Source organism: Leuciscus leuciscus, assembly GCF_965113295.1.
Source record: "Leuciscus leuciscus genome assembly, chromosome: 3".
NCBI classification, from domain to species: Eukaryota; Metazoa; Chordata; class Actinopteri; order Cypriniformes; family Leuciscidae; genus Leuciscus; species Leuciscus leuciscus.
In genome coordinates, this window is record NC_138727.1 from 35,410,758 (window position 1) to 35,424,853 (window position 14,096).

Consider the following 14,096-nt stretch of genomic DNA (forward strand, 5'->3'; position numbering starts at 1 on the left):
CTGAATCACTGCAACACACAAGTGGAAAACTCTTAATGTGGATGAAGTTACCGACAATGTAAACATAAGATTGCTATCTTACAGTTCAATGGTCAGAGAGAGCAGTTTAGACAGCCAAGCTATTTCACAATCTTCAAACATGTCTTCTTCTTTTTTTTTGTATGTCTCTCTTTTGCTTTTCTGGATTCTCTGCCTCACTGGTAAGGGGATTTTTATGCCCCGCCATGATAGACATTCTGCATACTGGGCGAATGAGTTGATCATGACTTCCCAAGAATGGCGTTCTTCCCAGTTCCTGATTTTTTTGTTTTTTGTGGCAATGGCATATCCTCCTCCTTAAGTTCTGGGAATCTTGATTTTATTAACATATGATCAATTTGAAGTTTTTGCTTATTTCAGAGTGACTCTGCAAAAGTTGACTGGTCTGCAACAAGTCTTTCTATGCAATTAAAAAGTGAGCTATGTAGGGTTTTCCCCTAATAAACAAGCCATCATTTAACAGGCACTTTTCTAACGCTAAATAAAACCATCTAACAGAACTCTTAATGTGTTTGAACTTAAAACCTTTCTCGTACCAACTCAGATCCTTTCACCACACTTCCACATCCTATGGGAAACAGTTTCAATGCTGCCATGGGAAATTCTTTCATGAACAGGTATATGTGTATTATTGCGATGATGCATGAGAGACAAATCAGGTTTAACTTGGTTCAGTTTAGATTCATTCCACTAACGTTCAAAAGTTTGGGGTCTTTTTTTGCTGTGTTGTTGAATTGCCTATATTCAGCAAGAAAGCATTAAATTGATAAAAATATATAAACCACTAAATACATATGATATACATAAATAACAATTGACAAGTGAAAAATTGTAAACAGTGTAAAGGAAAATTACAGTAATTTAAGACAGCATGTGCTTTCTCTATCTGCATTCCTGTCTCTTGCCTCATCCATTAAAAATAGGTCAAAAGAACTTACTCATCACGCTTTCTCAAAGCGTGGTTTAAACCTTGCATTAGCTTTTCACTGGTGGACATTCTTTGCTCAAGTGTAAAAAATTAATCACAGGTCTTTGGTTAGGTGATACATTTTCCTATTTTTTTTTTAAAAGAAACTTTTTTTGAGGCTTGAATTGAGGAACCGATTAAGCTGATAACGTGAAGGAAAGAAGGCTACCTATTTATTTTGAAAGAATTAGTTCAATTATGCAGTTTTATAGAGACACCATTGTTAGTTCCCAGCATTCTTTGTAAATGGAGAGTAAACATGGAAATTAAGTGTTATTTTATGTGTTATTGAGTGAAGGGAAACATCTGTTAATGTTAATGATGATTAGTTATGTTTGACATTTTAAAGAGTTTCTGTCGTTTTGAAGTATTGTGCAGAAGAGCAGAGCTCAGGGTTATGTTGATGGTAACTGCCAGTACTCAGTATATTATGAAGCATGTTGCTTTGTTTAATGAGCGTTTGCTAATGCCAGAGCAGTAACAAGTTTTGCTGTGCTATAGCAGCATATAATCTTTTAATCGTGCAACATGAATCGAAGTCACATACGAACAGGTCATTTCAGTCCACTCAATATCACACACATTTGAGAGTCAACTTAAAATAAAAAAGCATATTTCGTTCCAAATATTAAATTCATTGTGTCATAAACTAAATATTGTAGGGTTCATTCAAAGAAATCAAGCCTTAAAAACGACTTAAAAATATCATGTGTAATATTTTTTTAAAGAGGCTACATGCGATTTTCTGAAATTTTAACTCGCGACTGACACCTGTGGCCAAAAAACGGAACTGCTCTTCCTTTCTGCTCGCTCTCGTACGTGCACACTTCACAAGTCATCCGCTGCAAAGAAGTCAACATTATGTTTACAGAGGTAAGAACAGTCAAATACAGATATTGTTTGAGAAACTAAATTTGTTTGCTGACTAGCGGTGGTGGCAGAGTGATCTGAAACGTTTAACATGAACGCGCTTGACGTCACATCCGCAGACAGCGCGCGAAAAATCCGACCCGACAGAAAATAGGAAAAATAGGATACAGGCTTATAGGTGCACCCACTGTGAGCTGACAAGGTGTCAGTATGCTCATCAGGGGATGTTTGAGTCATAAATGGTCAAATAAAAAGGCTATTGTTACGTTTATTTTGGGGAAAAAGTTGCATGTAGCCTCTTTAAGGTATTGTAGATAGCACATAACATTGCAGAAACTAAACATTATTCTTCGATGAGGTTAGTGCTGTAGGCAGTTTATGATTGTTCGTTTTGGCAAAATGTTGCTTAACTTAAGGATAAAGTGACCTTAAAGGGATAGTTCACCTAAAAATGAAAGGTATAGTGGAGGATTTTCTTTTTCCGGGTGGATCATCAAGACTATTGGTCCTCCTAGTTGTCAATCATTCTGGTGATATGTTTAAGTAAGGCCGTCGTACGTGCTCGTCCCTAGGTAGTTTTCGCTTTCTGCGCATGCGCACTTTCAGGTGTATATGTGTGGTGAGCGTTTATATACTGTCTATGGTGGTGAGCTACGGTTTCAGCCATTCATTGAAGCTCGCCGTTCTCACCGGGTTTTTTCAAAATGTCTGAGGGTCGCAAGAGAAAAAGTGTCTACGAATTGTATGACAAGAAGAGAAAGGCCTCTGAAGAAAGAAACAAGAATATTTCACACGCTGGCGTCGTGCACTAAAAGCACAGGTTGGGCTTCCCCCAGTAGCGAAGTTTCTACTCGACAGGTAAAGTTTGGCATGCTATTTGGAGAAATCCATTTAAAATCACTGCTAGTAAAAGTTAATGTAAGCTATGATTAGCGATGATAGCCCTGGCACAAGTCACACTCTCTCGTGCACACGTTTAATAGGCGTTCCCTCTCGGGAGCAGGTAGAGTTGTGCATTTGTATTTTTTCAAAAAGTGGAGAGGGCGGTTCTTTTCTAAAATTCGGGAAAATCCTCCACTATACCTTTAACATTAGCCTATGTCAATATTTACTCACCCTCATGCCATTCCAAACCTTTTATGTTCCACAGAAAATTTTAAATCATACAGAAGATATTTTGATAAATATGTTTTAGTCCATATAATGGAAGCCAGTAGTGTCCAAAACTGTGTGGTTCTGACATAAACTGTGTTTATGTCGGAAAGGTTCTTTATAAGGAGAAATGTCTTAAATGATTGAATAATACATGAAAGAATTATGCAATCGTTTAATTTAATTAATGAATTCATACAATTCATTAATTACATTTTATGAATTAAACAGATTAAAAATGAATTAAAGGAAAATGTTTTAATTAATTCCAGTGTTGGGGAAAGTTACTTTAAAAAGTAATGTGTTACAATATTGCATTACTCCCTAAAAAAGTAACTAATTGCATTACTTTTTGTGAAAAATAATATGTTACTTTACTTTTGTGTCACTTTTTCTCATCTAGGCTGGGCTTTTATTTTATTTTTACAAGTTATATTTTTTTTGTAAATGTAAGAGAAATTGAAATGAATAAGCCTCAGACTGAAGGAAATGCACATCCACACCTGTACAGTAGAGGGCGCCGCTCAAACAAACCTTTCAGCTGTGCTGCCGTTCTGGATGACAGAAGAATAAGATGCAGGAGAACAAAGTTCAACCAAAGAGTATAGAAGTCCAAGAGGCGAAACTCAATAGAACGCTCCATAGCAACAGTTGCCCCCATGACGCGACGGTGCGGCCGCCATTATGGACTGAAAACTGAAGGAAAACGCCGAAAAATAATGGGAGTCAATGGCACTGAACCAACTTAACACAACAAAAACTTAACATAACTTAATTTTTTCTGGCCGTCATATCTAAATATGAAAACAATTTAAAATACATTAATGAGGATGACCGACGTTAAATGACAGAAAATGTTACTTCTATGTGTTGGTTATGCATGGCCTAATTACCCTTAGGAAAATAGTATTTTGGGACAAAATAATTACAAAAAAATTACTATAGAAGTACTATAAGACTACTATAGAAATACTATAGCGGCTCTAGGATATTATAGAGGTATTACAGAACATAACATACTTCTGTGATGTTCTGTAATACCTCTATAATATTTTAAAGCTGCTATAGTATTTCTATAGTAGTCTTATCGTACTTCTATAGTATGTCCCAAATTACTATATTCCTATAAGATTACTATAATATTTTGTCCCAAAATACTATAAGACTCCTATAGTACTTTTTCGTAAGGGTATGTCCCCCACCGAATCGGCTTCATTAGCCTACCACTTACGGTTTGCAAAGATACAATTATAAAATTACTGCAAACCTTTAATCTATCAATATTTATGTTCTATTATGCATTTTCCTTGTTATATGAATAACAGAAATTCATGAAATAATATATAGGCAGACACACAGTAATAAGATATTTATTCAAATGTTGATTTTGAAATTAGTGAACATCACCATATATATGATTTGTAAAAATAAATAAATAAAATTATAAATGAACATTTCTAAAGACAGTTAATCTTTTACATAGAATATCACAAACATATTAACAACTTGTTTTTTCAACATCTTCAGTGAAAGTGCACTCAGTGAACGTTTCAATGGCAAGAACAAAAACAATCTGTGAATGTCCTATTACAGGCGGAAAGGTACAAAAAAGATGTGCAATCTAGCAAGTGCACACATGAACTATAAACAGTACTAAAATGGAAGTGGTGCCATAAGATCTCAGTAATTAATCAGACACCACCATCTATTATGTGTGCATTTGTGTATGAGAAGTTTTGTATTTTTTTCTTTTTGTGAGAGAAGAGGCATTGACATAGAATGGAAGCATTAGTCAAAAAGATGTGTAATCTAGCAAATGCACACATGAACAAAAAAGAACTTTGTGTGGCGTACAAACTAGACTTGTAGTCAAGACCGCCTAAACCGAGACCAAGACACTACCAAGACCAGAGGGTATCGAGACCAAGACAAGACCAAGACCAAGACCAAGACAGACCAAGTCAAGACCAAGACCAAGTCAAGACCAAGACCGAGACCAAGTCGAGACCGGAGGGGGAAAAAAACAGTGTTGAAGCTAAGCAACTTGTATGAATTCAAGAATAGCAGCATTCTAGGGTTCAGCCGCAGTTTACATTCAATACATATTAGACGGTATTACTTCAACTACACAGGCAGAACAATACATAGACAGACCATGTCATGTGTGTGACTGTGATCTCATTGTAAATGTTTATGCAGACTGGGTGAGATCAACTATGTGTAGCAATTGCATGACGGCTGTTACTGCACTATTAGAGGATTGAGACTCCCTTAACTTTTGTGTACTGTTGAGGACTGACATGACTGGTACTGATTGGTTCATCTGACAAAACATCAAACACCTCCAACACAATCTTGCTCCTCCAACAACTGTCTAAAGAATGAGAAATATGTAACCAATTGAAAATATACTTAATGTGTAGATGAAATCGTAAAATCAAATTAAAGATACACAATTGTAAACTTGGATTAGGCCTAATGTTTAGTCAACACAACGGAGATATGCATATGATATTTAAAAGACCATTTATTTAGTCTAACACCATCTTAAATACAATACTGTAATCAAACAACACACACACACACACACACACACACACACACACACACACACACACACACACACACACACACACACACACACACACACACACACACACACACACACACACATCAAAGTCACAAATTCATCTAAGCAAATGCCTGCCTATCTCTGCCGATTTCGGAGTCTCCAAATTAATCCATTCTGCAACTTTTAAATACATAATTAAATTTTTAAAAACTAAATTATAAGCTGAAGTGCAGGATCCGAAAGTTGGTCGTTTTGTCGCTATGGTTACACACACACACACACACACACACACACCGTTGGCGGTGCGCTCAAAGTCATCTGTCAGTTGTGCAGTTACCCCAAATCTCCTTAATGAAGATAAAACCCATCATGTCACTGATATGTGTTTTTTAAATCAAGTGATCAAAGTGCTCGTTGCCGCGGCGATCAGTGGCGCGGATAAAGTGTTTTCTGGTGTGACTCGCGCACACGCCGAACTTTCAGTCGGACGCGCGCTTCAATCCGTTCCGTTGCGGATAATAATGTTGCATTATCGAACGTTGTGTCATCGTGGATATTGTAGTATTGTATTGCTAAATCCCCCGACCACTATGTCGGTCTGAGACAGCGAGACCTAGACAAGACCGAGAGGTCCGAGACCAAGACAAGACCAAGACCAAAGACCGTCAAGACCGTGACAAGACCGAGACCACGTAAAAGTGGTCTCGAGACCGGAGACATACATCACTAGTACAAACTGGCGCTAACAATTTCAGCAGCTTTCAGTCCATAATGGCGGACGTGCCTCCGCAGCGCCATCTACAGACTGTTACCCATAACACAACAGAGTTTCGCCTCTTGGGCTTCTATACTCTTTGGTTCAACTCAACCTACTTTAAATTAAAACACAAATGTGTGTCACATGTAGATTCTGTTTTGCTTTAGTTCTTGTCCCTGTGTTTTTTACCTAGTTTTCCCACCCCTTCTTTGTTATTATGGTTCCTTAGTCCTTATTATTAGTCCCCACCTGTTCGTTGTTCTGTTGATTGCCATTCCTGTGTATTTAAGACCTCAGTTTCTTCAGTCCTTGGTCTTGCGTTGATGTTGATAGTGTTATGCTAGTGTGTTACTGTGCATTAAAACTCATTTTGCTTTAATTCCTTTTGTCTTGTGGATTATACACACAGTACATGCGACAATGTGATGTTTATCTTAAGTCATCTTTACTTACTAGTAATTTAATTGGATTGTCAAAAGTATGAGACTAAAGTGAGACTAAATACACAAAGTATATTTGTATTATTTAACATATTTAATTATTGCAGGTTTGTGTAATATTCTGAGTTTGCATTTCACTGTTTTATTCATCTGAGGAACTTGAATCTGTTTTTGTTGAAGTTAGATGAGTAAATGCATGCTCACATGTAGTCTAGAACTACAATAACATCATGTTTACACAGCGCACACAACACCTCAGCACTTACTCATGATTAGTCTCAACATGAGGACAGGAGAGCTGTCACTCAGTAAATGGGAAAACAAAGTAACTTGCATTACTTAATTGAAAAAGTAACTCAGATATTTTGTTGTAAATTTAAAAGCAATGAGTTCATTACTTTACTAGTTACTTTGAAAAAGTAATCTGATTACGCAACTCATGTTACTTTTAATGCATTACCTCCAACACTGATTAAAACTAAATCCATAAAATGATCCCAAGATGGAAACCCCTAAAAGGTTCAAGTCAAGATATGAAGCATCTGACAGAACCATTTAATTATCTACATAGAGTGAGATAAGGTTCTTGACTAAATGTATTCCCATACAGTATGTGCAGTTTGCATCTAATGTGGGAAATGACCCCAAAAATCCCAAAGGCATTTTGCTTCTGTTAGACATGATGATTATGAGGTATCGGCCTCAACATGTCCGAGAGCAGCAGCGTTCGCGTGCTCTGACAATGATATGCGTCATTATGCTGCTGAATGTAATCCGCTAGGATGTTGAATCATTGCTTTTTTTGAAACTTTTACTGGCGTGACCAAATGTATTCAGGCTGAAGAAATATTACTTTTCTGACTAAAATAAATAAATAATGCAGCATTAAGAAGTATATATACATTCTGTAATATAATCAATGATTTTGTCTAATCTTACTTTGCAAATCAAAAAGTCTTCATTTTATTTCTATCCTACATTTATTTGGAACTGTGTATTCACTCAATCCCTCCCCTCCCCCTCCCCCTCCCCTTCCCCTCTTCTCTCTTCTTTCTATCACTTGCACTGACTCCCTTTCTTTAGCTCCAAGAGGCAGTACTTTGGAAATTCCAGTGTATAGTAAACTGAATGACTGCTGGGAAATGATGTGGGAGTGGGTTTCCCTCTCAAGGGCCTATAAAAACCCAGAGTAGAGGCTTCACTCCTCACACTTTCACTTCAGCTCCAGCAGCACTTTCTGCTTTCTTTGAAAGCTCATCAAACCATTGGAGAATTTCTTATCTATTTTTTCCTCTAGCAAACAAGTTATGGCATTTTTACCCAAAGTCCTTCCTCTGCTGCTGCTCGCAGTAGTTTGTATTCAGCTGAGTGGAGGTAAGACAATTACAGTTTAATGCTTGTTATTTATTTTGGACGTCTTGCTGTTTTTTGTTGTTGTGCAGAATCAGAATCATGCATTTTAAGTTAATCTTTCAATGTTATTCCCTAACAGTTCTAGCTGAAGTACGGGACAGATGCTGGTGTGTGGAAAATTTGAGGAAAGGTCTCCGAAAGGACACTATTGAAGAGTTCTCCATTTTACCCATTAGACCATACTGCAACAAAGTAGAAATCATGTAAGTGTCAATCTGTTAACCTGCATGTGATAAAACATAATATATGCATGTGATATTAAACATAGCCTATTATATGCAATGTATTTTGCTTAATGCATAATTAAGATATTAAGGGTGTTTTTAACAGGCTTATACTGAAAACAAGTGCAAAATACACTTGAATTAAAGATACATTCTCTTAAAACAAGTCTTACTATCTTATGCATTGTTGCTTATCAAGTAAATCTATCTTTTCTATTGGCAAAAAGCTCTTAGATTAAATAAATTAAAGTTAAAATTAATAAATTAAAATAAATTATTGAATCTATAAATTAGATTAAATGTTTAATCATTAAATAAAATGCCATAAATTACCTAGCATTTCACACAGTTGCTAAGTAGACACACATATCAACTTTGTTGACACAATATCATAGACTGAATCGTATTAATTTGATGTGTTTTCAATGTTTGCAGACTGACACTAAAACAAGCAAATAATTCAAGTAAAGGCATCGAGCGCTGCTTGGATCCAAACACATTGCAAGGAAAGAACCTGCAGTCTTGCTGGAAGAGGTACCGACATTTTTATTATGTCACTTTGTTTTTAATCGGTAGTAATCAAATAATACCAGGCAATATTTGCCCCACTAATCTAATGGGACCAAATATACTCTGTAACACTTTGCAATAAGGTCTCATTTGTTACCATTAGTTAATGTATTAACTAACGTGAACTAACAATGAGCAGTACAATTGTTATTAATCATCGTTAATGTTAGTTAATAAAAATCCAGCTGTTCATTGTTTGTTCAGAGTGCATTAACTAATGTAACTTTTGATTTTAATAATTTTTTAGTACATGTTGAAATTAACATTTAATTTCATCTATATGTAGATGGTTTGTTCTTAGTTCATGTTCACTAAAGTCATTAAATAATGTTACGTAATGAAAACTTCTTGTAAAGTGTTACCATATATACCCCAAACATGACGGTACAGAATAACTAGAGATTATACCAAAGTTAAGCATTAAAAAGTTAATGTCCTTAATGCTCTCTAAGACAATTCTCAGGCTAATGTTCACATATAGTACATTTCATATATGCATTATATTAATGTGACTTTTTTTTTGTTTGTTTTGCAACAGCAAGAACATCAATAACACCTTCACTTTTAAGATGTCCAATTGCCCAATGACACAAAATGCCTAAAGCCAGAAATGAAAGTACGGAAGAGCAAGGAAGAACAGAAGGGGCATTTGGAAACTCCAGAGACCCTGCAAGTGGAATTCCATCCTGTCACATGACCAAGGCTGCCCAATCAAAATCCTGGGATTTGAGAGCTGGCCTCATGCAGTTAATGGGAAATCACAGAAGAGCTGAAAACAGCAGGCCGGCTGCCAGTAACCGCAGAGTCAGACGCAGATGTTGTCGACAAAAGAGGTTTTGTTATAGAATTCACTTGCTGTATGACTAAAACACTGAAAGTAGCATTACTCCAAGCAGTATTTAAACTATATTTAAAAGGTTTTATAATGAGCTTATTTAAATTATTGTACAATGTTTAATGTTAACGTGCAGTAATACAATTTCTGTCTGATCAGATCCTTTAATGTTATATGTGTGGTGTATTAAAATTGATTCAGTCATATTACTTTCTTTTTTTTTTTTTTTTACATGACGTGTGTCAAAACGAAGTATATTTTTAGGCTCTAACAAAATAATATTTTTTACAGTGTGCTTTTGTACGTTTTTTAAATAAATTGCATAAAGCCAATTTCAAGTTATTTTGCATATTTATTTTCCACATCCATTATATTTCCCTCTTGATATGAGAATACGTGTGTTAGAGGAACATGTTAGTTAGCAGTAATGAATATTAGACGTGGAGAAAGGTACTGTCCTGCTGAAGTAACTTGGATTTTACATGAGCACCATCTGCTGGTCATGTCTAAAAATGTACACTCAAAACGCCTCAAAGTTTGAAGAATGACAAAATAATAATTTGACAGATGCTTTTATCCAAGTGCCTTGCTCCAAAGTGTGGGCTTCAAACCTTTAACCATTATGCCACTCCACTATTAAGTCACTGGTTCATTTTCTGCATGCAGATTTTTGTCCCTGAGGAAAAAAAGAAGCATGAATTCATTAATTATTATTATTATCATTAATTCATTCATGCATGGATTTTCAGTGTTTGCAGACTGACACTAAAACTTGGAATACATCTGAAAAACCTATACTTATGTCATTGCCTGCATGGACAATATAGGAAAGTAATTAAATTTAAAATATATTACACATAGATATTCATTAAAAATTCAAGGTAAGCCAATGAATGACCCTACAATTTCCCATCACAAATCTACAGCTATTTTGATTTTATATTTACACCCTGTAATGGTCTAGCATGTTCGACAACAGGGTGGACTAAAGGCCCGTTCAAACCAAGGATGATAAATATAACGATAAGGACATAGTTCTAAAAAGTATTTTGAGTATAAAAGAATAGCGGAGTCCAGGGCAGCGTTCAGCCCGGACAAAACGTTGCACAATGTTTTTTAAACAGAAACGGTGATGCGTTGAACACACTGTTCTGATCATACTGTCTATGGTTCTGATGACGCAAGAGTTGCAACTATGGCAGCTGAGAAGTAGCCCAAGCCAGACGTACATCAAGATGTTTAGTCTGGCAACTCACCATAGACACGGTCAATCTGATGGGTGGGATAAACGGCTGTCTTTCAAATTCCCTCTGCACACAATAGGACAGCGCTTCAACCAACCAGAGCGTTTTCCACCAGCAGCGCTAGCTGATAGATTAAACTTTTGCCGTATAGGGTCGGCAAAACTACGAACACATCTTCCTTTTTTTAAGAATGACTTAAGTGCTGTTCTTTGTTCTTTTCTCAAAGAAAAGCTTAACTCCAAGTCCTCCAGAGTTGCGGCCAAAGCCGATTCGAAAGACCGCTGTTCTCCATCCGCAGCAGCCGTCATTCTTTGTATTCAAGTAGCAGGAACCGTCGCAACTCTGTCGTCATATGTTAAGCCCGCCCCCGCCTACTCTATACACGACGTGATTGGCCTGACCCAATTTAGGTTTTTGCAGAAAAAAGGTCTATTGAGAGTTGCTAGACCCACCCTGGCTGCAAAATAATTTTGCTGCCGCTAGGGTGCGTCTAGATTTCTAGGCTAGCTGAGAAGGCCATTCTTTGTGAAGAATTTTCGGAGCCTGATGAAGTCGGTATAAATATGTGTTTAATACTACAAAATATGCCCGATATTACAGTTACTGCACTTGCCGCCCAGAACAAAAGAGAACATCCCAGTCGAGTGAAGGGATTGCTGAAACTGAAGCACACATCTTACCTAATTCAGACTAAAACACATCTATTTAGCCTCACATACTGACTTTATTTGTAGTTCATACTGTTTTAATACCCTGTATTTTCTTTCTCATTTTTAGGAAAAGCACTTAATTACCATTGTTTATTTCTATACCAAATGTCATACACTTGCAATGAAGCTAAAAATATAAACAACTACATCATTATGTTGCTATCCTATATTTTTACAATAAAACTTACGACAAACATATATTTTAATATCCTCAGTTGTTGCGTATACCGAGCTGCATCGAACACATTTGTAAATTACTTTCCTTGAACCCATTGTGCGAGTTCACTTTAATACCGCGTGCTTTATATACATGTTGCTGCTGATTGGACTGCAGTTCTGACACACCCACCAAACAAGAGGAAACGTATCTCAAACCATAGACGTGGGGCCGCCATCTTAGACCGGTCACCCGCTCCACTCAGTGTAATCTGTATGGCAGGTGCAATGAGCTGTCAGCGCATTTAATTAATTATACCTCACTGAATACAGAACTGATTTTCACGCGGGTTTTTCTGCTGCAAAGGTCATTCATGTCTATTATACAGCCAGGACACATGGTTCGGCGTATTTTAATATTCATAGTAGGCTTAACAGTAATATAATATTAATACAACACATACAAAATATGTGATGTAGGATATAAGGTATTTTATAAATCACACACTATAAATATGATAAAGAAGCAGAAACAGATAGTTGCAGTAAAGTAAAATATTTTAATAAGTTGAAGAAACGTGTGTGTTTTACATTTACATTGCTTCCTGATATCACGTGCGCAAACACAAATAACCTATATTTATATATATATAAAACAGTTATGTCCGGTCGAACAATGTATGAATTAACTTCAGATTGGATTGCGCTAAAAGTAAGTTTCGTGCCTCTTACAAGTGCTTTCGAACTTCATTCTGATCTGAATGGTATGTGGAAAACACTTTGAGGGAGGGAGAAAACACTTGTGGGGAGATTTCTCCTAGTGTCTAGAACGCAACTGAATGCCTTTTCAAGTGTCTCAATACTTGAAAAACCACAGGAAACTACTTTTAAACACGAAATTACTTGATTTACAGAGGGTCTATTCGCACGTCTATTAATGTAAACGTTAACGTTACCTGAGGTACTTTTTACAGAAGGTAAAAGTCGCTGTAATCTTTACTGACATTGTCCGTAAACGTAATGATTACTGAGATGCACATTCGGACGGGACTAAAATAACCGAGAAGCTCTTGTAATTATTACTTTACCCTACCTCTCCATGCCGGGTGAACACCGGCTGGTGCAGTAAACATTGCCTAGCTAACGTTAGCTGGCTACGATTTCAGTACAGTAATATCAAAGATCATTGCTCCTTCTCAATTATCTGGTAATATTCTATTCACAAAATACAACCAATAGTACGGTAATGTTAAAAGTAATCCCCTGGGCCCTATTTGTGATGGTCCGCCGATTAGAACAGGAAAATACTCCACAGTGCTCTGGCATCTTCACTGCTGCCACGCAACGAAACTAGGAATACGACCGGTTTAAGATGGCGGCCGCATTTCTCAGTGCCCAGCGGCCAATAGGGCATCTAGTCTCTATATAATATCAGAGCCCGTCTACGGAGAGCCTTGGCACTTCCTATTAGCCCCATTGTATCGATCTTGGTTGCAGTTCCATTAGAATTCCACTGGAGGTGATCGCGGGCGAGTGCAGACTGAATGGGAGTCTATGGGGCTAGACGGCTAAATTTGTCTCTTTCACCCGATTGCCGTTGAGAAATCTCAGATTTTATTGTAGGTTTTGCCAGTTCAACATGGGTTATAGGTCGAAAATTGAATGAACGAGTACTTATGTCCTTTCGATTTCTTACAGGTTGAGTTGTTGTTGCCCATGACACGCTAGCATTCTGCTAATGAACGCTGATTGGTCAGTGAAGGCCTGATTACGACCAGAGATGCCGCTTGATGGCATCGTGGCATCCGAAGCGGGACCAGAAACAAACAAAACAAAAACTCTTCTAGCACGTGTATTTACCTGTGTCAGCTGTGTTGTCGATGCCTCGAGAGAAAAGAAAGTGCCGAGCGCGAAAGCACCAAAGTGACTGAAGGATTGCCGTAAAGCAGTATCTCTGGTCGTACGATGTGTATGACGTCATTGACATTTTAAAAGACTTTTTAAAGCAAATAAGTGACTCTAAAAAATCTAACACCCAGCAATGTGTAATTTCTTTGCATCTCCTTTCGAATACAACATTCAAATTACTAGACAAAAAATTATATCCTGAGAAAAGTGGATTTTGATGGTTTAGCGTCATAGACCTC

General features: G+C 36.9%; 2 protein-coding genes across 2 annotated transcripts in view; both read left to right on the forward strand.

The window, feature by feature from the left end:
* Window positions 1–14,096, forward strand: part of gsk3bb (glycogen synthase kinase 3 beta-b) — a 226,999-nt gene that overhangs the window by 100,219 nt on the left and 112,684 nt on the right. The gene's annotated exons all lie outside the window — the stretch shown is intronic.
* On the forward strand, window positions 7,992–10,171 carry cxcl18b (chemokine (C-X-C motif) ligand 18b). Its single transcript, XM_082163398.1, has 4 exons — window positions 7,992–8,171; window positions 8,290–8,413; window positions 8,870–8,968; window positions 9,543–10,171. The coding sequence occupies exons 1-4, from the start codon at window positions 8,105–8,107 to the stop codon at window positions 9,604–9,606; spliced, it is 354 nt and encodes a 117-aa protein (XP_082019524.1). The 5' UTR covers window positions 7,992–8,104; the 3' UTR covers window positions 9,607–10,171.